Source organism: Aptenodytes patagonicus, chromosome 6 (genome assembly GCF_965638725.1).
Source record: "Aptenodytes patagonicus chromosome 6, bAptPat1.pri.cur, whole genome shotgun sequence".
NCBI classification, from domain to species: Eukaryota; Metazoa; Chordata; class Aves; order Sphenisciformes; family Spheniscidae; genus Aptenodytes; species Aptenodytes patagonicus.
The window spans coordinates 28560371-28584392 of NC_134954.1; the positions used below are offsets into that span (position 1 = coordinate 28560371).

General features: G+C 37.0%; 1 protein-coding gene across 7 annotated transcripts in view; it reads left to right on the plus strand.

Moving 5' to 3' along the window:
* Positions 1-24022, plus strand: part of ARMC8 (armadillo repeat containing 8) — an 82160-nt gene that overhangs the window by 39486 nt on the left and 18652 nt on the right. For 5 of the 7 annotated variants that reach the window (XM_076341739.1, XM_076341741.1, XM_076341744.1 and 2 more), the window contains 7 exons: positions 4639-4731; positions 8348-8407; positions 9600-9680; positions 13240-13315; positions 13406-13496; positions 17147-17207; positions 21725-21925. In XM_076341739.1, the coding sequence (XP_076197854.1) occupies positions 4639-4731; positions 8348-8407; positions 9600-9680; positions 13240-13315; positions 13406-13496; positions 17147-17207; positions 21725-21925 (663 nt within the window). The remainder of the gene's footprint in view (positions 1-4638; positions 4732-8347; positions 8408-9599; positions 9681-13239; positions 13316-13405; positions 13497-17146; positions 17208-21724; positions 21926-24022) is intronic. The other 2 variants (XM_076341740.1, XM_076341746.1) reach the window with 2 other exon arrangements.

Sequence of the window (24022 nt, forward strand, 5' to 3'; positions counted from 1 at the left end):
TTTAAGAATAGATTTTGCAGATTTTTTTTTATATTAAAAAGGAATATGAAGAAAGTAGGTATGTATTGGGATCCAAGCAGGTAAATGCAACTCTATTAATTCTTTCTGAATTCTGTAATTCTGTTTGGATGGGCAGTAATTTTGTTACAGTACATGTGATATATAGGTATTTATCATAAGTTGCCTGGAACCAGTCTTTGTTAGCAGACAACATTTCGATGGATTTGTGAATCTCATTGTTTTAACTGCAAATTATGAGTGTAGACTCAGTGTCGCTTACTAGGGTTCCTAGAAAGATCCTTCATTACTTACATATTAATATGGAAAAAGTGGAATTATGTAGTCTCATATTGACGCATAATTACTATTCGCATTTAGTTGGAAGTCAGTAATGTCCACATATCTTTTTACTTTTTCTAGATTAGTTTCTGAGAAACATACCAAAATTATTATAAAAGTTGGATATATTTTAGCAGAATCAAGGGGCAAGATTAACATAATTTTCTCACAAGCATGAAGGAAGCACTCTTGCAACTTTCCAAGAGTTTTTAACCTTTTCATACCCACAACATTTCTGATTTGATGGAACAAAATGAGAACGTGTGTAAAAAATATCTCCAAAGAATTGCTTCTCAAATGTATCCTTTTATAGTCCAGAATAGCTAATAATACAGTTCTTTATGTATTGGTAGAATTTCAGGGAACCCTTACTCTGTTGATTGCAAGGATTCATTAACCCTTATATCATATATACAACATCATTGCCAAAAATGCCCTGTCAGAATGTTTGGTATCGGAACAGCCCAGTCTCATAAATGCTAAATTAAAATGCTTTTCATCATCCAAAATGAACACCTTCCTACCCAGGAACTTGCCATTGGGCCATGATGCCACACTGGTCAGTAAAATGTTATCTTATACAAATCACTGTGTGCCATTCTATTCCCATTTCTATAACTCTATAGTAGAGCTTCCAAACAGTTAAGAGGCTCAATTTCTGTCCACTTATATCTTTACTAAAACTCTCCAATCTATCAAACTGCAGCCAAAAGTACTCTTGTGATCAATACTGTTGAAGTTTTAGGCGAAACTGAACTATATTGCATGGAGGTGTCACTGGTTAGGACGTGAAATAAAAGTTTGTTTGTTCTTTCCCTGGTGTTAGATACAGGTAGAGAGATGTTATGCATTCATCTGTGTTGAATAAGAGAGTTTAACTGAATAATTATTTTATTCAAAGATGAAAGCAATATATTTTTATTCATAGTTTGGGAGATAAAAACAAGGATATGGGAAGATATGTTCTAGTAGAACCTGTGAAAGATAGCATCAGAAATCTTCACTACTCTAGCTTCAGGTTGATTTGCAGTGGCTCCTGATACAAAGCTTGCCTTGCACTTTTTATAAATTTCAAGTGCTTTCTTAGTTGATGAAGAATAATGTAAATGTTATTTTTATGTATTTTCACTGAAATGTGATTTTCATAAGCAATTCCACCAGTTCAAGTTTAAAAATAAAACAAGCTTGAGGGAAGGAGGGAAAGTCCTATAGCCTTTTATAGGACCACTTCAAGTTGGCAGCATTATTCAGTATCCAGATGCGCATTGGTCATGTGATAAAGGTGACAGATCATGTGAGTGAATTGTATTCATTGCCTGACAAAAATGTAGATCTGTACCTGCCAATAACTCTCTGTAGACAAGACAGCTGCACAAAGCAGTCCATAAGAATTACCCGATTGATGTGATGGTCAAATCTGGTTGCAAGATAGTCACCTATGATTTAGCAAATAAATTAGCTGCTACTCCTTTGGCTTTCTTGTTCTCCCTAAGAACCTGAATGGATACTGATATCTATAAATTCTTATCTAGAATTTCCTGGTTAGCTGAGAGAAAACCAAATTTAAGGTAAGGACAAAATACAGTTACAAAGCAATATATAATAGTGGGTGCTTATAAATTAGAACCCCACCTATTTGGTGGAAGAGACCAAAACGGGACAAATGTGTTTTCTTCTCCCCTGCCCCCCCAATATCTAGGTTTTATGCTTGCTGACATCCCCAAAGTTTGCAATGTTCTATGGTTTTCTAGATCATGTAGATAGAAAAAACATATGCTACTAGCATTAGGGAACTCTGTCTATGCTTCTTTCACAGTGACAGTTTGAATCCTTTTTAGCTCATGGGAATCTCCTCTGGCTAAGGATTACTGAGCTGGTGCAGATTTTTTCACTCGGCTCACTCTGCATATATTTCTTTAGTTGTGAATTCTTGTACGTCTTATCTTTGACAAGAGCAGCATCTCTGTCAATTTCATTAGACTTTAACTTTTAGACCAACATTTACATCCTTCTAGTTGCAATTTTTTAAATAAGCCAGATTACCTATTCAGTGATTTCCCTGCAGGAGATTCCAGGTCTTGCATTTTACATTTTGAAGCTCCTTTCTTTTTAAGCTTTACTGCCTCTGAATCCTGAGGTGTCTCCTTTCTTTTCCCCCTACCCTCCTGACTTCTTGGTTGTTTTGTCTAAGGTGCACTTTATCGCTGATAAGCCTCTTAGCATGTATATATGTATGTTGTGTTGAACACTAATGTGGCTTGATATCTTCAGCTGCCTAAGATTTACCGAAAATGACAAGACTGTTTTAATGGGTCAAATGTGTTAAACCACAGAGGAATCCTGGGTATATTGTCTGTTTGTTGTGCTTTAACTCAAAGAAGGAGACACTTAAAACTTTTGGGGACCTGCTATGACTTTGTAAGGTTGTAATGTGTTTTTCTTGAGAACAAGGTTGTCCTGTTAGCTGCTTCTGTTTGGTTTCTCATGGAAATTTGCTGCTCTGCTTGGCATATGCCCCAAACCCACTTAGTTTACACACCACTGCAGGCTTACCTCTGTGGTGGTAAGAGAGAGTCAAGAGACACTTCATTATGCTTATGACCATCAGCGCTATTACAACATACTTGTGGATTTAGTGTCCGCTATTGCCCTGCAACCAAACCAGTTCCTTGCAGGCCTTTGGGTTCTGAAGTTGCAAAGAAATAGATGTATTTGTATATACGCCATATGTAAAGGCAGAAGACCAGATGGAACTACTGTTAACCAGACCCTAAGAATACTGCTTAGAATAGTTTGTCCCTTGCTTTTCCTATGCACGTAAGTGTGCAATGAGCATGGATATATAGCTGGTGTACCTGGAAGAACTCCAGTTTCTGGTAAGTAACTTTTTCTCTATAGGATGCTGAAATGGCAAATGAGGCTGTTGCACATTGATCCTTTCCAGTTATTGAGAAACAAGCAGTAGAAACAAGTTGTTTTTATTCTCAGTGTGTTTCTTGGCTCTGTTGTCCTATTGTTTTCTGTTGAGAATAAGAAGGCTGGATTGTTGGCAGCAAAGCTTTCTAAAGTAAGTCTGCTAAATTTTATATATATAAAATGTTAAAAATAAAAAAAAATTGCAAAGTGTTGCCTAATTTCAAATATATATACAAATAGGAGAGACTTATACGTGTTTGTTTTGCTAATATAAAAAAGTGTGATTGGAAATTTCCCAAGTAATTGGGAGATAAAACTTTTTATAAACAGCCATGTATCTCTGAAGCTATAGTCATTAAAACAATCAGGCTAGTGCTACTTTCATTACTGTAAAAGTAGCTGAGGAGCATGAAGATTTTACTGTAATTTTAATCCACCTCTCCCTAGTCAGAAGGTTGCAATTTATCATTCTCCTGCAAGTAAAACAAAGAGTCTGACTTACTTATATAGGGTCAATATAGCATAAGTTCTTTGGAAAGGAAGACTCATTAAGTCTTTTGTCTCCCCTGTTCAGCACCCTTTGTCTCATGGAAGTAATTTAGTTTACCACCTTTCCAAACTAAAATGACCAGTGTTTCTTTTAATATCACTGCAGTTGCTGCCACTAAAATGCACTGGTAAAAGTAACTCAAAGCTTTAAAATGTTGTAATTTTGTAACTTATCACAGAGCTTAAGTAACTGGATGTGTTTTCAGAAGGGAACTTCAGTATAATGATTTTCTTTTGCTGATTTATTTGGAATTCTCTGTCATTAGTGTCATGCATACTAATAGCGTCTATAGCATGTGTTTGACTTAAAGACAGAGGAAATTATTACCCTCATTAATTGATTAGGAAGAGAGTGTCACAGAATTCAAGGTGGACCGTACATTGTTCAGTCTGGCACTTTGTTCCCCTCGCTGCTCTTTTCTGCTCGGAGCTGAAATGAAGAGGTAAGTAAATTACACTTGTAGTAAGAAGATACTAAGACAATTCCTGGAGTAATTGCTTTCAGTGACGATGTTCCCAGTTGGTATGTTTTTTTTCCCCATTCTTTTATTGTTTTCTCACAAAGTAAAGATTCTGGAGACAAATCCCAGAAGTTTTATACCTAACTTGCATTGACCTTTTATTTTTTCCATGAGGATTTGGCTCAGAACTGTCACTCATGCCTTGAAGTCTCTCCTGTACTACTTTAATGCTCTTGTCCTGTGTCCATACAAGTTTCAGTGGAAGGGAGAACACTGAATGCAGAATCAGGAGTATTCTTTTAAGTAACAAACTGTGAAGAAACTATGCTGAAATACAGTGTTAATACTTTTTTCTTTTATGACTTGTTTCCAGGATGCTACAGTTATCTCCCACCTCATGGCACTGCTCAGTAGGTCTCGATATACACAAGAATACATATGTCAGATCTTCTCACATTGCTGCAAAGTAAGAAAGAGAATACATGTTCTTTATGCAACTTGTTGTGTTTCTGGCATATAAGAAACTGTGTAAGATGATACTGCCTTTTGTGGCAGGAACATTAGGACAGTAATGACTGAACTATCATTGCTGGATCGCTCTGGATTTGCTGACAGATTTATTGGGGTTGATATATGTTTCTCTACAATAAAACAAAATATGCAAATAAGTGGTTTTTTTTATAGGGTATGCGTATATATATTTATACCTTTGGCTAATAAAGTCAACAGTCTAGGCAAATACCAATCCTCACTATTACCAGTATGAATTTTGGAAGGCTTATTTTTTTTTTTTCTCTGGAAGTCTTCAGACAGTGTGAGCATCTCTTTGCAGAGGTCTTGCATCTGCTTTCAAGACAGCTGTTTTAAACCCAGAGAATGTTTTCTAAGAGGTACTGTAGGTTGAGAGAAAGAAAAATGCTCTTCTCAGTTGAGCTCTACCAGTTACAGGTTTATCCAGCTACATGTTCATTCCTGCTATATAATGCAATTCTCTTGATATGGGAAAACTAATTTAAAAACAGCAGCAACCCCACCCCAAACAGAGGTTTTTGTCTTTCCCTTCCCCCCTCCAAGTTTCCACACACCACTGTTTTTTGTATTGTTGCGGTTTTTTGGTAGTTACTGTACCCATGGGTTATACAGTAACTGTATCAAAATAATTCAGTGTAGGAAATCAGATTTGTACAGCATCTTTCCCTTTTAGAAACAGTTTAAAACTAAAAGATCATAGATCATATTTATCTCCCAGACTAACAAATGAAAAAGTTCCAAAATTTATGAGTTTGTAAGTATTTGCCTTCAAAAATATCCTTCTATATTATCACTTGGATGAGTTCCAGTTCTTCTGGAACTCTGAATTATTCCTTTGTTAAAAATGTGTTTTTCTCTACCTTGACAGTTATTTATGTACATTCATCCAATTGCATTTCTTCTGTTAAGTGAAACTGAGGACTGAAAACTGTAGAGTTAGTGTGATATAAAAATAGAACTCAGCTACTAATATTTATAGAATTGTTTAAAGAAAACATTAAGACAATATCCTACACTGGACTGTGGAAGTTCAGATCTATAGCTAATACTAGAAAAAGAATTTGTTATTTTAAGAAGAAAAATGCACCAACAAGGCATCTCATGTTTAAGTGGCCCTTGAAAGTCTCCTTAATAGGCTGGGTAGCTTGAACAGGTGAAAATAGGGCCATGTTCGCTTACAAGAAAAATAACACAGGACTGATTATGGGGTGGTATAGAAGTCAGTTTATACAACCAGGGGTTAGCTCTGTAGCAGTATAAACCCTGTTGGCTGTGTGAGAACTGCTGAGTAACTTCAGGTAATTAATCCAACATGAAAACAGTTATTGTCATCTTTTTCCAAATGAGTTACTTCCTTGTAGCTCCATTAACTCCTGGTGACTTGCATATCAAATATATTGTTAACAAAGCAAATGCCCAGTCACTTAGCAAGAGTAGAGTAAGGAAGGTCTTATGAACTCGCTATACTGTTTTGAATGCCTCCTCCATCCCCCAAATCTCTCTTGAACAAAATTTACAGTGAATGTTTTTGGAAAGAAAGTTGATTGTGTGAACAGATAGAAACACGAATGCACAACAAAAGCAGGGTGATGGGTATGACTATTAGGAAATAGTTGCATTTACAGAATAAACAGCTGCATAACAAAGAAAAATATTTGAGGTTGAGTAAACAGGTCGTCACAAATGTTAAATTGATCAAGAACTCATTTCTCTCTTGCCCAGGCAAATGCAGCTGTTCAGCATAAATCTAAAATGCCCCCTTCTTTCTTTTTTTTGTTTAGTTCTTGTGTTTCAAGTCTGATTATCGAAGTCAATTGCTGTATTTTCAGACATAGCAAAATACATCTAATACAGTGAAGCAGAATTTGCAGGGGATTTTCTGATTTATATGGATAGGCAAAGTATGTTCTTATAATTTAAAAAAAAAAATTAAGTACTGAAAGTTTCAGTATTCACTACATTTTTAATGAAGACTTCCATCTTCCCCCCAAAAGAAACATGAGTGAGAGAACCTTTCTAATTTTTTTCCTGAAGAAATAAGTTGCTATAAGCTTTCGTATTTAGGTAAGGCTTAGCATATAAGAGGTATTGATGCTTTTATTTCTCTTTTGCCTCATCTTAGTAGATTTATTCATTAAACTAATAGTGACATATCATAGCTCCTACCCTCCTTGTTCCTGCATACTGTTCTCTGCTTAGATCTTGTGCATCCATTTTTTTCTCTTCCTTGCCAGAGTCGTGTTTGGTTGGGCTTCTCGGGTTTCTTTTTCTCACCTGCTCAAATTTCCCTGGAAAAGCTCAGACCTGTTCTCTTGAGCTAGGAAATCCTTAATTCAGTTCCTAGCATATTGCTGCTGTTTTCTGCTTTTACTGCTTACTTTTACTGCTTCTCACTGCATTTTTAGAGTTAAAATTAACTGATGGAAAAGATTGACCCTGGAGAAGAGCCATCCTAAGCAAGGGAAAGTGTTGATTTACAGGGGGAGCAGATGCAGTTCTTAACATACGGAGCTAGGATTCTATCAACATATAAGCAAATAAGTAAACTGAAATCAGGTTGATGTACATGGTATGTTAAAATGCAAGTCAAAATTTACTTTTTAAGATTCTCTCTATCACAGTTGATTTGTTTCCAGAGAAAGTGATGTGAGTAGGTAAGCGTTACTATTTTAATGGTCAAATTAAAAAGATAAGGTATGCATTTGGAAACACATGGTTGTATGAATAATTTGAAAAGATAGTTCTGGAACTTATATTTGAATGTGGTGACATCTCTGCGTAAGTAATAATTTCACCACCAGTTGAAAATTAAAATCTTGTGTCTGGGAAAGATCCAGGATAAAGCCTGTAATCAAGGCAGCTTCCTCCCAAACCCGTTCTGAGAATGTTTTCTTATGTGATCTTAGGCCTGGTGCTGGATCCCTGAACCAAGGTACATTTGCATTTAGATATCTGCTTCTAAAACTTCATTATGGAATGAGTTGTTACATTGTTCTATCCTACTGCTTTCTTGAAAACTGACATTTTATGATGGAAAATCATGCAAGAAGCATGATTTCTATTCCTGAAATATGTCATTCAATCATACTTGGAGAAAAAGATTACTGTAATAGGACTGGCTCCTGGAACTCTGTCAGTATACCCAAAGAGAAACAAAGGCAAAAGGCCTTGCTATTAAATTGGTGCCTGAGCTGCTTGGAATTAGGAAGGAATGATACATTGTATTCTCAAGTTTGCACATTTATATTTGAAGCTGTCCCTATTTATGGATTAGTGCTTAACCTGATTGTGCATTAAATAAACTGGATTGGTGTGTGCAAACACAATGTGTACAGATTAGGTATTTTCGTGTACATCTAGTTATGCAACTAAGAATACACCCAAGTGTTACCTCTGTACATGCATTCGTCTTGTTTGCACAGAATTTACTGTCTACATCTCATTGAAAAATCACTAATACTTGTGAATTACTAAAACTATCTAGGTCAATATGATTTCTTTTACTTTAATTTCATTCATTTTTTTCACATATTTTAATATCTGTTCTTCAGCTTCAACACTGGCATAGCTGCGGCTTTAAATCATTGCCTCAGCCACTTCTGTGTGCCAATGTAAGTTGTTTTCCTACTTCAACCATGCTGTTTTAATTGCATTTTTTGGTAGAAAGCTCTTGGTGTCAGTAGCAGCTGAAGCATCTCTTAAAGCACCAGATATGTTACATCTAAAAGTAATTTTATGCTTTTTTTCTTAGAGGTAAGGGATGTTCTAAAAAATGTTCTTTTGAATATAAGAGGTATCTGATTTCAGCTGTATCTCAAATGTGAAAATAAAATGTCACATACTAGGGTGTATAGATGTGCCCATAAACTCAGCTGGGTTTGAACAAAAGACTAAGGAGTGAAGATACTTTCTTCACTTGCAGATTAGTCAAGAAAATGCATTGAGGTATGATTAATGCTGTGACATTCTAAAAGCTGAATTTAAATTGCGCATGGTCTGTGCTAAATGCAAATGTGACTAGAGTAATGAATCTACTTCTAAAGAGATGTTTGTAAGTCACAGATCAGATTTCACAAGAGATGGTTGAGGGTTGCAGGCCCCATTGAGATTTCATGTTGTTTTTTCCGACCTCATTGAGCCTTGTCACACTACAGAAGTTCTGAGACCTTTCTACTGCAAAATTCAGTATTTGTGTTTAATTCCAAATGCTTTTTAAATCTTGGAAAAATATTGATGTATCAGCCATTGTTGACTTAAATCTTGAAGTCAATAAATGGGTGATGGCTGACTAGATTTATGGCTAAATATGTTTGAAACTAAAATAATCTGTAGGAGGAAAATATGAATCTGTTCTCAAAGCACTGTCACATTCTGTCTGGAAACAGTTAAAATGAATTCACTCTCTTCTGAAGTTAGAATTGTTGAAAATGCTTAATATTACCAGTGAAGACGACATTAGTAACTGGGGATCTCTTATACAATTTGTAGAGAAAATCAGGAGCTTTCGATTGTTTCCAATATGAAGAATAGAAACATTAAGTACTCTATCCATGTTTCTTCACTTGTGAAAACTAATTTCATTGCTTATTGAAGAAAAGAGTGGAAATGATTACCGGAAAAGGACAAATGCTATAAAAATAAGAGTTGGACTTACTTATTTAAAAAAAAATTAGGTATGCCAACTGATTACAAAGTAAATGTTAGTAAATCTACCTTTAATACTTAACAATAAGTTGCAGATAGTGGAAACCTCTTATGTGTTCTTTTAAAAAGATAAATCGTGTTTTATGTTTTCCTTTGAAGGGTCCAGATCACCAGACAATCTTATTTAACCATGGAGCTGTTCAGAATATTGCACATCTGTTAGTCTCCACCTCCTACAAAGTAAGACATTAAAATTATTTGGTGTTTTACATATATTTATGAAAGGGATCCAAATGAAGATTGTAAAAACAATGTTTATGCATATGAACTAGAAGTATAAACAGGTATAATGTATATTTCTAGAATAACAGTTGTTTTTACTTGCTGTATGGATTTCTATGAAAATGAGACCTATTGTTTTGGAGTGCTCTGTAAAGTTAAAACACCGTTAATTAAAACAGAGCTGACTTTCATTGATCCAAAGAACAGTCAATTAGCAACCAAATAAAAATGGTCTAATTTGTTGAACAATAAATGAGGAAAAGAAATTAAGCCAAGAGAAGCAAATGTGAGTTGTCCTAAACAGAAGTCATACCTGTGAAAACATGGACATGGAATGTGTGGAGGCCACCAGGTACCTGTGTTTCATGATCACTGAATCTCCTGAGTCTCGGCTCCATCCTCTGTTATGTTTTGGAAGTCCATCCTGGACTATCTGAAAATACCATCTCTGGGGAAAAGCATTATATTCTACTTGTAACTTGGTGGCAAGGAGGATCAACTAGCTCTTTTCAGTCTAAGGCCAAAATTTCAAATCCTGAGCACAGCCTTAGGAGTCTGCTGTAGATTACTTAATAAAATGTTTGAGTGCATAAAATGCTTTGAGGCTCTTCTGTGTAGTTTGTTTTTTTGGGGGCTAACAGATGTCTGCTATGCAAATGATTTTGAAATCTGTCTGAAGCCAATCCTATGATCTCTAAGCATGGACTTTCTTATGAAGATATAGATTTACCCCCCCTCCCCCCAAAAAGTATGAATGTCATTCTGAAAATAAGAAACACTTCAAAGTATCCCAATTTATCTTGAGTTATTCTTATTACAATATCTAGTACAAAATATCTGATATGTTATCATGCCATTTTTATTTTATTGAAAGTATGCTGTTCACTGGTTGATTGAGACTAGATGAGATAATTGTGCTTGTCTATTTTGATCTCCTGCCCAATGCAGAATATTCTTGATAATTAAAGTATCTTTCAGCAGGAAAACCAATCTTTAAATGAGAATTTCAAGTGAAGGGAAATTTGGTGCCCTGTTCCAGGGGCTTGTTAATCTCATATGTGGTGCTTTTTGTTTGGTTTAGGGTTTGTTTTGGTTTTTTTTATAGATCCAGTAGGAAGTTTGTGGTCTTCAATATTTTGTTAGTGAGACTGGTAAACTTCTGTTTTCTGTCTTTCTGTACTAATTAGTTTTTGCCATGATCAGGCAATATTTTGCTCTTTCTCCCATTAGCTTTTTTACCCCGTATCGTAAGGTGAATTTTCTAAGCTGTGTTTGGCTTGGAACCTTTTCTAATGGCTTTAAACCTTCCCTAATTTTTTCAAAGAGCTGCTTTAAAACAAAGAAATTGGAGCAAGGTAAAGTTTTCAAGTTGCTTTTTCATCAACAAGATACATGTAGCGTTGCATTAAAATATATATATTTAGTCCTACCTTACTGGAGAGATGTATAAAGTATTCTTCATTTCCTCCTTTGCTAGTTTGATCAGGCCTTTAAATTCCAGGTGTACATACTGAACTGCTTTTTATTGCTCTTCATACACTTTCCTCTGTTAATACTCCTGGGGTTAAGAGCTTCATTGTGGTCTTAGCTGCTTTCTTAGTGTTCTGCAGTATTTAGACATTCTCTTACTTCTAATGTAACGGATACATTTTTATAGAATACAAGCCATCTCATTTTCATACTTCTCAATACAGTTTCTTAACATTCAACCTAATAAGAACTTAACAGGAAAAGACAGCATTTAAAAACTTTGCCTATTTTTCAATACTTACAGTAAAGGCCAGTAAGGTGTCTCAGATGATTTAGGCAATAAGACCACATCAATAAACAGCAGAAACCCTCAAAATGGGATTTCGGTCCCCATGAGAAGAGTTTGTCTAGGTCTGCCAAGAGAATTGCCCATTATTTTTCAATAAACTCTTTGGTTTTGGGATTGTCCCATAGCCAGCTGATTCTATGAGTATCTTTCCCATATGTTACATGATTACAAGTGTGCATTTTCACCACTGGTGAGATGTCTAACACAAAAGGACTACAGCTTTTACAGCAGCATTACAGATAATGGTTTTAAGACCATATTTACATATTTTTCCAAATGCTTGTGTTCCCTGTTTCTCATGTAACTACTGAACTAATTGCCCTTAAGTAGACATTATTAGCAAAGAAAGTAGTCATCATAGTAATTTTAATATCTTTATAGAGCAATATTATATAAAATAGCTACCTTCTAGCTAGACTTCAGTTGTTTTCATTAGAACCTTTACCCCCCCGCCCCTGACTTCCTTCTGGCAAGAATACAGCTCTTGAGCTGTGGGTTTGACTTTTTTCAGTGCTTATTCGATACACAGTCTCTGTTTCCTGCCGCTTTGAAGCGTACACTATATTCATTAGATTGTCTGAAAAGTAAATGGAACAAAAGTACCTGGCTTTTGTTCTGAAGTCAGGTAGCCTGTTGTCTGTTCCTCCTGACTAAGACTTCACTACTACTGATGAGAAGAGATCTGACCATGGCTGTGATTATGTATTATAAAATTAATGCACAAAAGTGTGATTGTCTTTGCTGTTGTTGTCTACCCTTGGACTTCCATGTTTCGAAGACTTTTTGTTGAGGAGGGTGGGATGGGCCTAAACCTAACTTGCAGTAAGTGCTTTCTGCATTGACTGGATTCTTTAGGTCAAAATCTTGTTCCTTTTGCTTTTTCACACTAAGAATGTGGTAACAGAAATATGGAAAGACATGGACATAGTTTAAATATGTGTAACTGTAGAAGGTGAAGTCAAAGACTAATGTCTGAACTAAATTAGATTCTTCATCTGGGAAGATGGTAATGGTTTGTCTTCCCTGTGTCAAAAAAGAGGTTATAGAGACTTCATAGTCTAGAGTGACTAGGCAACCATGAAATACTGTTCGATTAAACCAAGACATGGTTTTGGACTGGAGGACGAAGATCCAGCATGAAGAAATTTGTCAATCTTTTTTGTACAGGTGATATCTGAGGCTGTGTAACAGCAATAAAACTTATGGTATATATTTGTTTTAGGATTAGTTTAGAATCACTTCAGCTGGATGGTTCTCTTTAGACATTTTATTAAATTCACCTTTAAAAGCTTCTGAAATATAAATCTCGGCGACATGTATTTCTGATTCTCTTATGTACTTATGAGTCCTGGAAAGAAACAGTACTATTGTTATGATACTTCCATTCTTGTTGTTTGCACATTTGTGGGGCATCACAAATAAGACCAGTATTTCTTACTGTCTGGTTCCCAAGTTTTATCCTTGCTTGTCTTTTTCACAAATAGTTCACAACATACCCCACAGAAGGATAATTCCAACAGGGAGATCACAGGAGTCAAGGTGTGAGTTAGATGTTTCCATCTGCCTTTTATTCATCATCTACATTTCTTATTGATTATACAGAATTATTTTCTACAAGCCTATACAGCAGTATAGACCAGTTTTGCTTTTAAGTTTGCATTTACATTTATACTTCATCTATGTTATGTTTTTATGCAGGTTCGAATGCAAGCATTGAAATGCTTCTCAGTTCTAGCCTTTGAAAACCCACAGGTATCAATGACTCTTGTAAATGGTAAGTATAATGCTGCTGTTGCTTATTTGACACTCATTTTATTGACTGGCTGAATAAGAATTACTTTGAGTTCTCTTTCATTGCTTGCAGTGTCGGTTGATGGAGAATTGTTACCGCAAATTTTTGTGAAGATGTTACAAAGGGACAAGCCTATTGAAATGCAGCTCACATCAGCCAAATGGTAATTTTCATCAGGAATTAGAATGAAATAGTATGCGATTTAATACTTACTTTTTAACTGTTCCGTTTTTGCTTGTTGCAAAGTAATATGTGATCTGAAATCTTAGGAATAATTATAGATATTATTTGCATTATCTAAATCCTTGAAGAAGTGATTCTCACCTAATAATCTTTATAGCACAACTTTCACTCTGCTGTACATAAACAGGAAAAAATGTTGCTGGGCAGCAGTTTTGTCAGGAATATGTATTCAGACATACGGTTTTTCATAAGCTGAACTGCAGTTTTCACAAGTTGCTTGGATTTTATGATAAGTTTTACTTTGGATTGGCTATGGTCAGTCGTATGTCCTTACATGATGATATTTCAGTATTATACTCTGTAATACAAGTTAATGCCGTTGTTGCACCACTGTTCAGAGGACTCACTCAGGTGACTGGGGCTGTGGTGTGTTGAGAACTGTAGGCACTAAGATGATGAGAGCAGAGCTAGTCCCTCTTCCCAACTGTTTTAATTAAAATAGATTATTCTTTAAGCTTCATGTGCTCATACAGCAGAGTTAATGTTATTAATTAATTTTGTAGTTCAAATCAAACTTTTCCTTCTGGTGTGGGCACACTTCTGTGTGTTCATATTCATAATGACTTTCTACCCTGTGACAAAAATGTGACCAAGTTCTGCAACAGCAACACTAGGGTTATACTCACTTCATAAATGGGGAAATGACTCCCTTTAAGACCCTTTTCCTTTTGTTGTGTGGATAATAATGGAATAAATGACTTCAGGGGGTTAAAGAGATAAAATTACCCATCACTATAAACTACTAAAATCAAACGTAACTCAAGAGTTTGGTCACTGGTGTATTGTTTGATTATTCTTTTAGATTTTGATGGCTTGTTTTTGACCTGGATCAGTGAGTTCTCTGATTCAGTTCACCAAACAATTTCACTGACGCTTGTCTCAGTGCAAGGTCTTGAGATTCTGGGTGAGGAAGTAGGGTAGGTAGGATGGCCTCTTTTGTAACATTGCCAGGTTATGATGACTTAACCCATTCATGAAAGCAGTTATAAAGATGTGTACGTGTGGGGGTTGTCTTAGGAAGGTAATCCCACTCCATGTGGGAGGTCTGCCTGGGGACCTCCCATGCTCTTTTGCAACCACAATTGGTCTATGCAATCTGGTTTTACTGGTTTGTTAGGTAGCTTTTAGTGAAGAAGGCAAGTTAAATTAACTGTGTTGTAGCAGTCTCAGTTGTGATTGATTTATGTGTTTCTTTGAGAATTCAAAGAATACATAGGGAATTAAGTGTTAGAAATTTTTTTTAACTGAAATCAAGATATAAGGCAGTTGATAAGTCATGAATGCAGGCTGGAGTTAAAAGAATTGTTCTGGCTCTGGACTGTCTCCTTGTTCTGGGATGAATGCTCCCAGGTCTATTGGTGTTTTTTACTGATCTGCTTCACATTGGAAGGAGTTTGGTAGACAATCCCATCTTTTGCTGTTGCTTTGCAGTACTTTGGCTCAAGTGGACCTTTGGAAGCATGGAAGAAAATGATGCCGTGAAAAGCAAAAAAGAAAATTGTAGGAAAATGGAAGACAAATCAGTATCTTGAGTTTCAGAATGGGTTTCTAATTAGTCCATGGGCAGTCATCCTTCCTTAGTAGGGCAGTCAAGGCCTCAGTTTCACGACAGTCCTGGGGGCTTGCAAAGATCTACTGGCTTTTCTTCGATAAGTCCATTCCCTACTTGATTCCCTTCAAGGCAGACTATCTCTCCTTTCTTCTTTTCTAATGAGAGTAGTAGGTGAAATTGTCACAGGTCCTCTTTTTTTCAGCTTCTAAATTAGACTTCACTCCTGCCTTGCCAGCTTTGGTGAATTAATCTACAGTTCCTCTCTGATTTATTAGTAGAGTCCTTGGAATGCAGATGAAGAAGGGTTTTTTTTAATGCATTTGTGAAGCCTTTTGTTAAATTTCTATTTGAATCCAGACTGGCATACGGGGCTATCATAAGAAGTTTCCTTTGTTTTTCAACAATTGCAGTAGACCTGGAAGACCCAAGTTAATACCTCTTGATTGAAATGGAGTAAGGATCCTTCACTTGAGCAGCAGTGTTGGCACAGAGGGAAGAGCAGTAAGCTTCTTGGGAGAGCGATTTGCAGCTACAAGTGGAGGAGTAACCTTTTCTATTAAAATTACCGGAATTGCTTCCAGCTAAGCCAAGCCTATTTTACCTGAAGTAAAAATATTTTAACTTATTTCATGTTTGAAATAGAGCTACTTTGTCTGGCAAATAGGGTCTAGCTGGACTAAATGGCAACTGCAAGACGGGTGCTTTCCTCCTGATTGTTCAGGTGTGAAAATGAGTATTTCCTGCTGTCAGCCGCAAGGCTTGGGCGGTAAAAGTTTATAAAATGATCTCTGTGCTAACAGTCAAGTCTTATCTTTTCTCTTCCGAGAAATAATATATAAAAAGGCTTCTGATTATGGGATTTTTAGCTATGTCTGTCACTGGTAGGTGTTTGGAACAGGATCAGTGATATTACCTTCTAAGAGGTGAAAGAACTCTCTTTCAGCATTTGGAAAGAGCTCAGGAATGCAGTGAAACATGATATGGTTACAGTATGTTAGCATATTACTACTCCTTAGCTGAGCAATTATAATTGACCCTATGTACACTTTTAGCCTGCCCAATTGAGAGTTGAAACATGTTAGTTTTAAGTCACCTTCACTGAAATTCAGTCATTCTTTTAACCTCAACTGTGGCATGAGAAAAGCTAGTTACAATGGCTTAGTTCAGAAGCTAAAACAAAAGATACTTGACTGTTCCTGCAGTGAATGCAGAGCAGTTACCCTCTAGCTTCATTCTGTTTCCTTGTAGCAAAGCAGGTAAAAAGTATAAACCAGTTAAATGTAAACCACTTTTATTGGTGGGTGAGCTACTTTGCATTTCTGGTAGCTTGGAGCACATGTACAGATAGATTAACAAAGCAACTTACGCATTTGTCTGATGTTGTGTGTCAACATTGTAGTTTCAGACCTTGGAGTTGTCATATCCACTAAGTTGTTGTCTAATAACAAATGCTGGTTTGGTTCAGTGTCAGAGACTTAATTGGGCAAGGATGTGCTTATTCCAGCAGAGTGTTAAGACATGCCTGTGGACAAGCATCACAACGATACTGCATCGCTTAGGCTAATGTAAAGCTTGAATGGTTTCTGACTGAGCTGTCAGGCTACCAACCTTGTATCGATTCTCTCCCAGTTGTTTTAAGTGCTTGGCCATGCTCTTTGCAGCAAAGGACAGGTCTATGAATATTGCTCCTTTATGTTAATGAAAGTTCATTTTGTTTTTTTTTTTTTGTTGGTAAAAGAGGTTTGTGGATCAATCAAGTTTAATAGTTAGACCTTTTTTGACCAGTGTGTGGTGTGTGTATTGATTGGTGCTCCAGCAAGATGTCCTGTACTAGAAATCTACTTAAAAGTGTGTCTGTAGTAGTTTGTTCATGTGCCCAAGTCTAGTAAGCACAAATGTATTGAAATCAATGGTAGAACAAAGGCGAGTACATTTCATTAGCAGTTGGTTGTTCTGCAATGTCTTACTTAAGTGCATAAAAAACAATGATAGGTGACTGTTCTATTATGTTGTTACAGCCTTACTTCCATGTGCAGAGCTGGAGCAATACGGACAGACGATTCTTGCATTGTTCTTAAGGTGAGCTGGTTAAACAGTTCTCTGTTTAGAATGTTCTCCTCACATAGGGCTATCCTGTTTCCATTTGTCTTGTATACAGGTAGCACAAAAACTGTTACACTGAAGATTTCAAAGCACCAAGTTCTCCTGAGTTTTTTTTATTTAAAAAATTAGTTCCCTATTTTCCTTTTGTGTCTTTAAGCATTTATAGTGACATGGCTTTTTTAAGAAGTTTTAAATAAAGAATCATACTAAAAGGTCAATATCCAGGAATAAATATTACAGAGTTTGACACACATCCATTTGAGGTTTGTAATCATTTCAGTAACTGTTTGTAAGTAACATGGAAACAACATTACTGCCTTGGTTTCTGTATATGAACTGGTTTGTCTTTCAATAGCTTATTTCACAAGACCATACTCAGAATACTTGCATAATCTATACATGGAGTCTGTCACAAGCAGATGATTTCTTAGGTTTCACGATGTTTTTGTAGACTTGTCTGCTTCGTAGTTTGGCTACGGAAATTTGTTATTAAAAAAAAAACCAAAACCCTGCCATGCCATGATATATTGGATTTGATTTTTATACCGCATGTGACTTTATAAGGAAATTCAGTAAAGGAAACTTCATTAAATACCATAGGAATGTAATATCTTTCTTAATAGTCACACCTTTATAGCTAGTCAAAAGAGAGGAAAAAAAAAAAAGCTGTTGATGAGCAAGCATATCAGCCAGAGATCAGATAATACTAACACTGCTTGTTTCTCCATAAGATACTGAAGTATTACTGTAATACTGCAATAAGAAAACTTACTTGCTTTCTCTGATAATTTCTGTAGCAGCCTGGCAGACTCCAAAGCTTTTAATATGCTTTTAGCATCCTTCATTCCAGAGAATAATACATAGTTCAGACTTAAGGAAATGTAGTTTAAATGCCTGAAAAAATAAATTTTTCCCCATATATGCCCCTGTACTGAGATTGAGAGACTACATGTGTTCTTGGAATGAATCTGGCAAGTGAAGGGTCTAATCAGCAAAGCAGTCATTGTCAGGATTTGGTGGTGTGTGATCTGAGACCCAGTAACTTTTTATGGGAGTTCTTTGTTTTTGGCTGTGAAGGCCCCTCCATGGTGTTCAGCTCCTCTCGTGAACAGAAAACTAGTAAGTATATGCGTGGCCATAGTGTGTGCTGAAAATCCATGGTGCTGCAGGTAGCTGTGTGTACTGCTTAAAGCAACAAATACTTCTCCCACCAAAGGCTACTGATCAGTATCTTCTCACTGTGGTGTGTTGCAAACCCCTGATGGCTCCAGCAAGCTTACATTTTAAACTGAAAAACTGTCACCAGAGTGTCAAGACTGTCCCTAAGTCCCACTTCTCGGTAATACTGGAGAAAGTGTAGGCTGTATGTAAGATACTGCAATAAGAAAGCATATTCATTCCTTTCAGTGTCCATGGCATTAGACTCTTGCATATCTACAGCTTTTGTTAGTGGGATTTTGATATCCATCATCCCAGGTAATAACAGATGAAAAATCCATATGTTGGCTGAGACAAAGGCCCATCCCTCCTGTCTTTTTACACAAGGAAGTCCAAAATGCAATTCATTCCAGTGTTGCTGGTGTTGATCGTGGCATCTGTTCTGCACAGGCATCTGGTCTTACAGCAAGTAAGGAAGCCAAGCTGCATCCCTCTCTGTCACTCTCCTACTTAGCTTTTTTCCAAATTGACACTCCAATTCCTTGATCCTCTCTTCTTTCTCCTTATAACACCTGCAAACTGAGGGCTACAATTCCATGCTCCTAACCTATCTGGCTCCTGCAAACCTCATTCTTAGTTTGAAAATTTCTTCCCTTCAGAAATCCCCTGCTGTCTGCTTAACGCTGGGCTATGTCCTGGTCAGGACATGCGGGTTCCAGAACTGTTCTGCTCTGGGGAGAAGCAGTGGGGGACTACTGCTGTAGGCAAAGGCAGATTATTGCTGATAGCTGACTGCTAACTGCGTGGAGCTACACATGCTCTGCCACGTGGGCTGAGTGGATGACTGTAGTCCTTTCAAACCATTGTGAACTGATTTGCTTGCCAGCCTACAGCAATAGGAGCACTTTCTTTCTCATGGAAGATGCTTCTTTGCAAATAAACATTTTAAACTTTGGACTAAAATTTGTTGTAATCCTTGAGAGTAGGCGAAAGAGTGAGGACAGAAGGAAGGCGTGGAACCTTGCCCTCTTGTTCAAACAACTCATGTAATTTCCTCTTTTCTTCTGGGGTCACTCCAGGAGCTCATAGTTTTGAGATAACACACTGTCTCAGTCTGTGGTAAATCCAGTCATAAATTGTTTGACTTCTGGTGAACTAAAACAAAGCAATGCCCTCTTTAGTTTTCAGAAATTATTGAACAGAACACTGACCCTTTGCTATCAAACTTTGATCAGCTGGAGGGCAGTCAGGGATGTGTGTTTCCAAAATGGTTTTGATTTATTTTCATTTCTTAGTTTGAGTAGTGGGTTGGCCTGTAACGTGAAAAAATGAAATCAGTTGGGATGGAGAGAAGGCAGAGGAGGCTGATAAACAATAGATTTGCTTGGAAGGGAAATTATTTCTCTGGAATCCTGATAACAGAAGTCACCATTTGTCCAGATAACCCTGATGCATCCCAGTGATACCACGTGAATTAGATATTCCATCTTTACAGTTCATTTTCAGACTTTTATCTGCTGGCCAGAAAAGGTCAGGTGTGCTTTGTGGCTCTTCATCTTACACCTCTAATACAGTCCCCTACTCCTCTGCATTAACTACATTGTACTGACCCGTAGGTCTAATGGAACAGTTAAAATGTGTCCTTCAGAATTCTTGATTTTGTTTAATTTTAAACAGATGGAATTTCTAAAAGTTGAAAGGTATGAGATTTGTGTTTCTTGGGTGCTTGCAGCCAGTGACTTAACAATATCTAGGCCTTGAATTCCAAGATAGAGTTCATTTCAGGCCATTTGACCTTGGAAAGAGTTGGGAAGTACAATATCTTTGTGGTTTAGGCATGAAATTCCACTTCTTTCTTAGTCAACCTGAATGTTGTTTTTTGAGAGCTTATGTTCAGCTTTTATGAGTTTGTTTATGCCAGTCTCAGTTTTTAATAGACCTAACGCCAGCTTGGTAATTGAAACTGGTGACATTTAATTGTTATGGTGCAGTTCTGAATTCTACAGATTAAAAAGTGTCATAACAATTAAATGCCTGAAGGCTTTAAAGCAAACTTTGGACAAACTTGCAGAGGTCCTAGAAATCTCACTTTTGGAATGAGGTGATTTTTGAGGGCTGCTTAAGTTTACAAACCCTCAGCAGCTGTCTTCTCTTCTAAAGAGTTCTGCCTAACTTCCTAAGGAAGCAGAAGGTCCTTAGGTGTGTCTGTGTTATTAGAACCAGTTTTCAACTGTTCAGGCTGAAAGTCTTATCTGATGTCTTAAGTGACAGATATGCAGAGAGGAGGTGCTTTGGCTCCCTGGATTAGGTGCAGGATTAGATGCTAATCCTTGTGTTAGCATCTACTTTTTTAATAAATGTAGGCAAGTCCTGTAACTCTGCTTCCTTATCTGTGGAATGGAGATATTTATCTATTTAATCATTTGAACAGTCAATGGATAAATGTTATTTCAGGTTCCCAAAAACGTAACTCTGAGAAACATTTTCTACCAGCATAATTCTGTTGAAGTCAGTGGAATAATGCAAGCAAAAACCTTGATATTATTCCTCATCTATTTTCATACTTCTGTTTGGTGAGGCTTGAGTGAACAGAGTCCCAACCATTGGAGAATTGGTCTTTCCAGAGTTAAGTGCCTTTCATTGAGCTTCAGGTAAAGAAAGCTTTAATTGTTTTTAATATTTAAAGTAGAGAAGGTATGACAAAAGTGTTGCCATATGACTGTAACCAAGGTGGGGGGGTATGTCAGGGTAAGGCAGAATGGACCTGGATTCCAAGTGGACTTCATTTCTGGTTGACCAAATATACTACCTAGGAATAGTCCTCCCTTCCCTGCTACTCTTAGCAGCCAGCATGGGTCAAGGAAGCCCTGAGATTATTTTTGACTGCATTGTCCTTAGTCAATCCTAGATTCCAAAAGGGCAGGAGGGGTCAAGTACTTCTTAAGGGCAGCTTGGGTACTTTTGGTTCTTGTGTGTAGTAAGAACAAACCTGTGGAAATAGGAACTTTTGAGGGGATTTTTTTTTTTTTTTTTTTTTTTTTAGCTTTTGTGAAACTTTGACCATGGTCACTTCTAAACATTGCATTCATGCAGACTAATTTTGACTGCATGAGAAGTTGGTTGAAAGTAGCCTACTGTATACTTAGTAATGCCTCAACAATTTCTCTGTGTGTGTAGTCTTAAAATACTGAAATCTTTTTGTCTAAAGGTACCAATCTAAAGAACATTGTTGAGAATTGCTCTAGGATAGCTGTTTGATTTTTTTTTTGTGAGCTTTTTTATGAACATAGCTGCACTAAACAATGGTGGTTTGTTTTTTTTTTTTAACTTTTCAGACTCTGCCATGTTTGGTTCGAATGTGTAGTAAGGAAAGACTGCTGGAGGAGCGAGTAGAAGGAGCAGAAACACTGGCCTATTTGATTGAAACAGATGTGGAGCTCCAGAGAATTGCCAGCATTACCGACCACCTCATTGTCATGCTTGCTGACTACTTCAAGTATCCCAGCTCAGTGAGTGCAATCACTGATATCAAGAGGGTACGTTTCCTTACCCAGTTCTGAAGCTTTGAAAAATGTGCAAACCCAATAGTAAATGGGCTCAGGATATTTTTTTATTCTATTTAAACCTTATGTCTGAGTTCCTCAATAGAAAGGTAACCAGAGGTCCAGTAGGACTTCATTCCTGATGTGCATAGTCCCCAAGTCTTTGCTCGCTCACTGCTTTTTCTGGAGCCTGTATTATCCAAACTAAAATTGTTGTGGTATATCTGGACTCCCCATCCTGTAAGAAGGATGCTGCCATTCTTCTATGTCAAAGATAGAGAGATGGGCTATGGGTAGTTTAATACAGCTTCACTGTACAAGTTTTATGACTTTTTCCAGAGATAGCAATGAAGTACCAGACTGAGACATCTGTCATGTTTCTCCTTCGCAGAGTTTAAAAGGCTTACTTTCAGGAGCCAGCACATTTCAGCTTCATAAGAGATAATAGTCCATGTGATGAGAGATTGATTTCAATTCTTAGGTCAGGTTTGTGAAAAATGTTAAGTTCAGAGACGGTTCTGTTAAAGCAGAAAAACATGTAGATGTCATGTAGCATTTCATATTGAGTTACCTGCACTTGCAAGAGGTTGGATAAACAGAGACCAAGTATACCTTGGAGACTTAGTTTCATACGTGTTGTACTAAGAGTTTTCATTCGTGAACTTTTTTTTACACGTTTGCATACACTTTCCAAAGCGCCAGTGGATCAGTCAAAGCACTAGTGGATCAGTCAACCTCAGAAGCAAGATTGCTTTTGTATTCCGCATAGGGAAATATCCATTGCCTATTCCCTTCCCCTCTCACTGAGGCTGATTTTTAGAAAGTACCCCAAAAAACTGGATTACAGAGCCTTGGTTTTTCTCTGAAACTAGCCCAAGAAGTAGACTCACTTCTCAGACTTTTATAGAAGGGGCTGATTCTGCATATAGAGCTGCCTTGAATTCTATGTAAAAATGCAAATTAAAGATTAAAAAAAATAGTTGCAGTATAAAATTAAATAAGCAGAAGGAAGTTTAGCAGCTGATTGGGGAGTAATGGACGTTGGCTGCAGCATCAAAAATATGATAAGGTTCCAAACATGAGTGGGGCAATTATAAATATTATGACATTGCTTTAAGTGTTCAGAAAGTCTGTAAAAACAGTCAGCTGGGAAGCCAGGGTGCTTACTTTGTAAAAAAATGCTTTGAATTACACCCTGTAAGGGAAAAAACTATGTGAGTGAGGAATCTGCCAAACAGATTACTTGTCTGTTTTAAAAATTTTTAACAATGATATAATACATTCTGCTCTAATATAGCTGCAACAGAGAGAATTACTCATACAGGTTAATATTTGACAGTTCTTTTATTTCAGTGCTTTGCTGCTTAATACTAGCATTTTTCTGGCATTTTGTGTAGACTTTAAATATTGCATCGTTTTGTGGAACCCTTTGGTACAGAGTTTTGAGGGCAGTCAGAATCACAGAATTATTCTCGTTGGAAAGAACGCGAGGAGGTCTGAAAGTCTTAATTTTCTGTTCAAAGCAGGGTCAATGCTGAGCTTAGATGAGGTTGCTCAAGGCTGTGTGCAGTTGGCTCGTGAAAACTGCTAAGAATGGAAATGAAACAACGTCTCTGAGCTATCTGTTCCAAAGTTTGACTGTTCTAATGGTGACTTTTTCTTTCCTATATCCAGAAAGAACCTCTTCTGTTTCAATCTGACTATTGTCTCTTCTCTTGCTGTGCACCTCCATAAAGAGTCTGGCTCCATGTTCTTTGTAATCTCCTTGTAGGTATTGGAGGGCTGCTCTTAGGACTCTGCTCAGCCTTCTCTTCTCCTGGCTGAACAAGCCAGGGTACACCCCATCTGTTCCTCCAGGTCTGCTTTCCTGAAGTCATGACTGTACTCTGCTCCATACCTTTCTCACGCCTCTCAGGAACTTGAACACCACTATTTTATGATCCTTATAGCTAGTGCTCCCATGATCATACTCCTAAGCAGTTTTTCCTGATTTGTGAGCAGCCTATCCAGTGGTGCACATCACCCTAATTCACCCTTCTAGCACCTGTGTTAAGAAGTTATCTTCCAGAAACCCCCTAGACAGCTTGTACC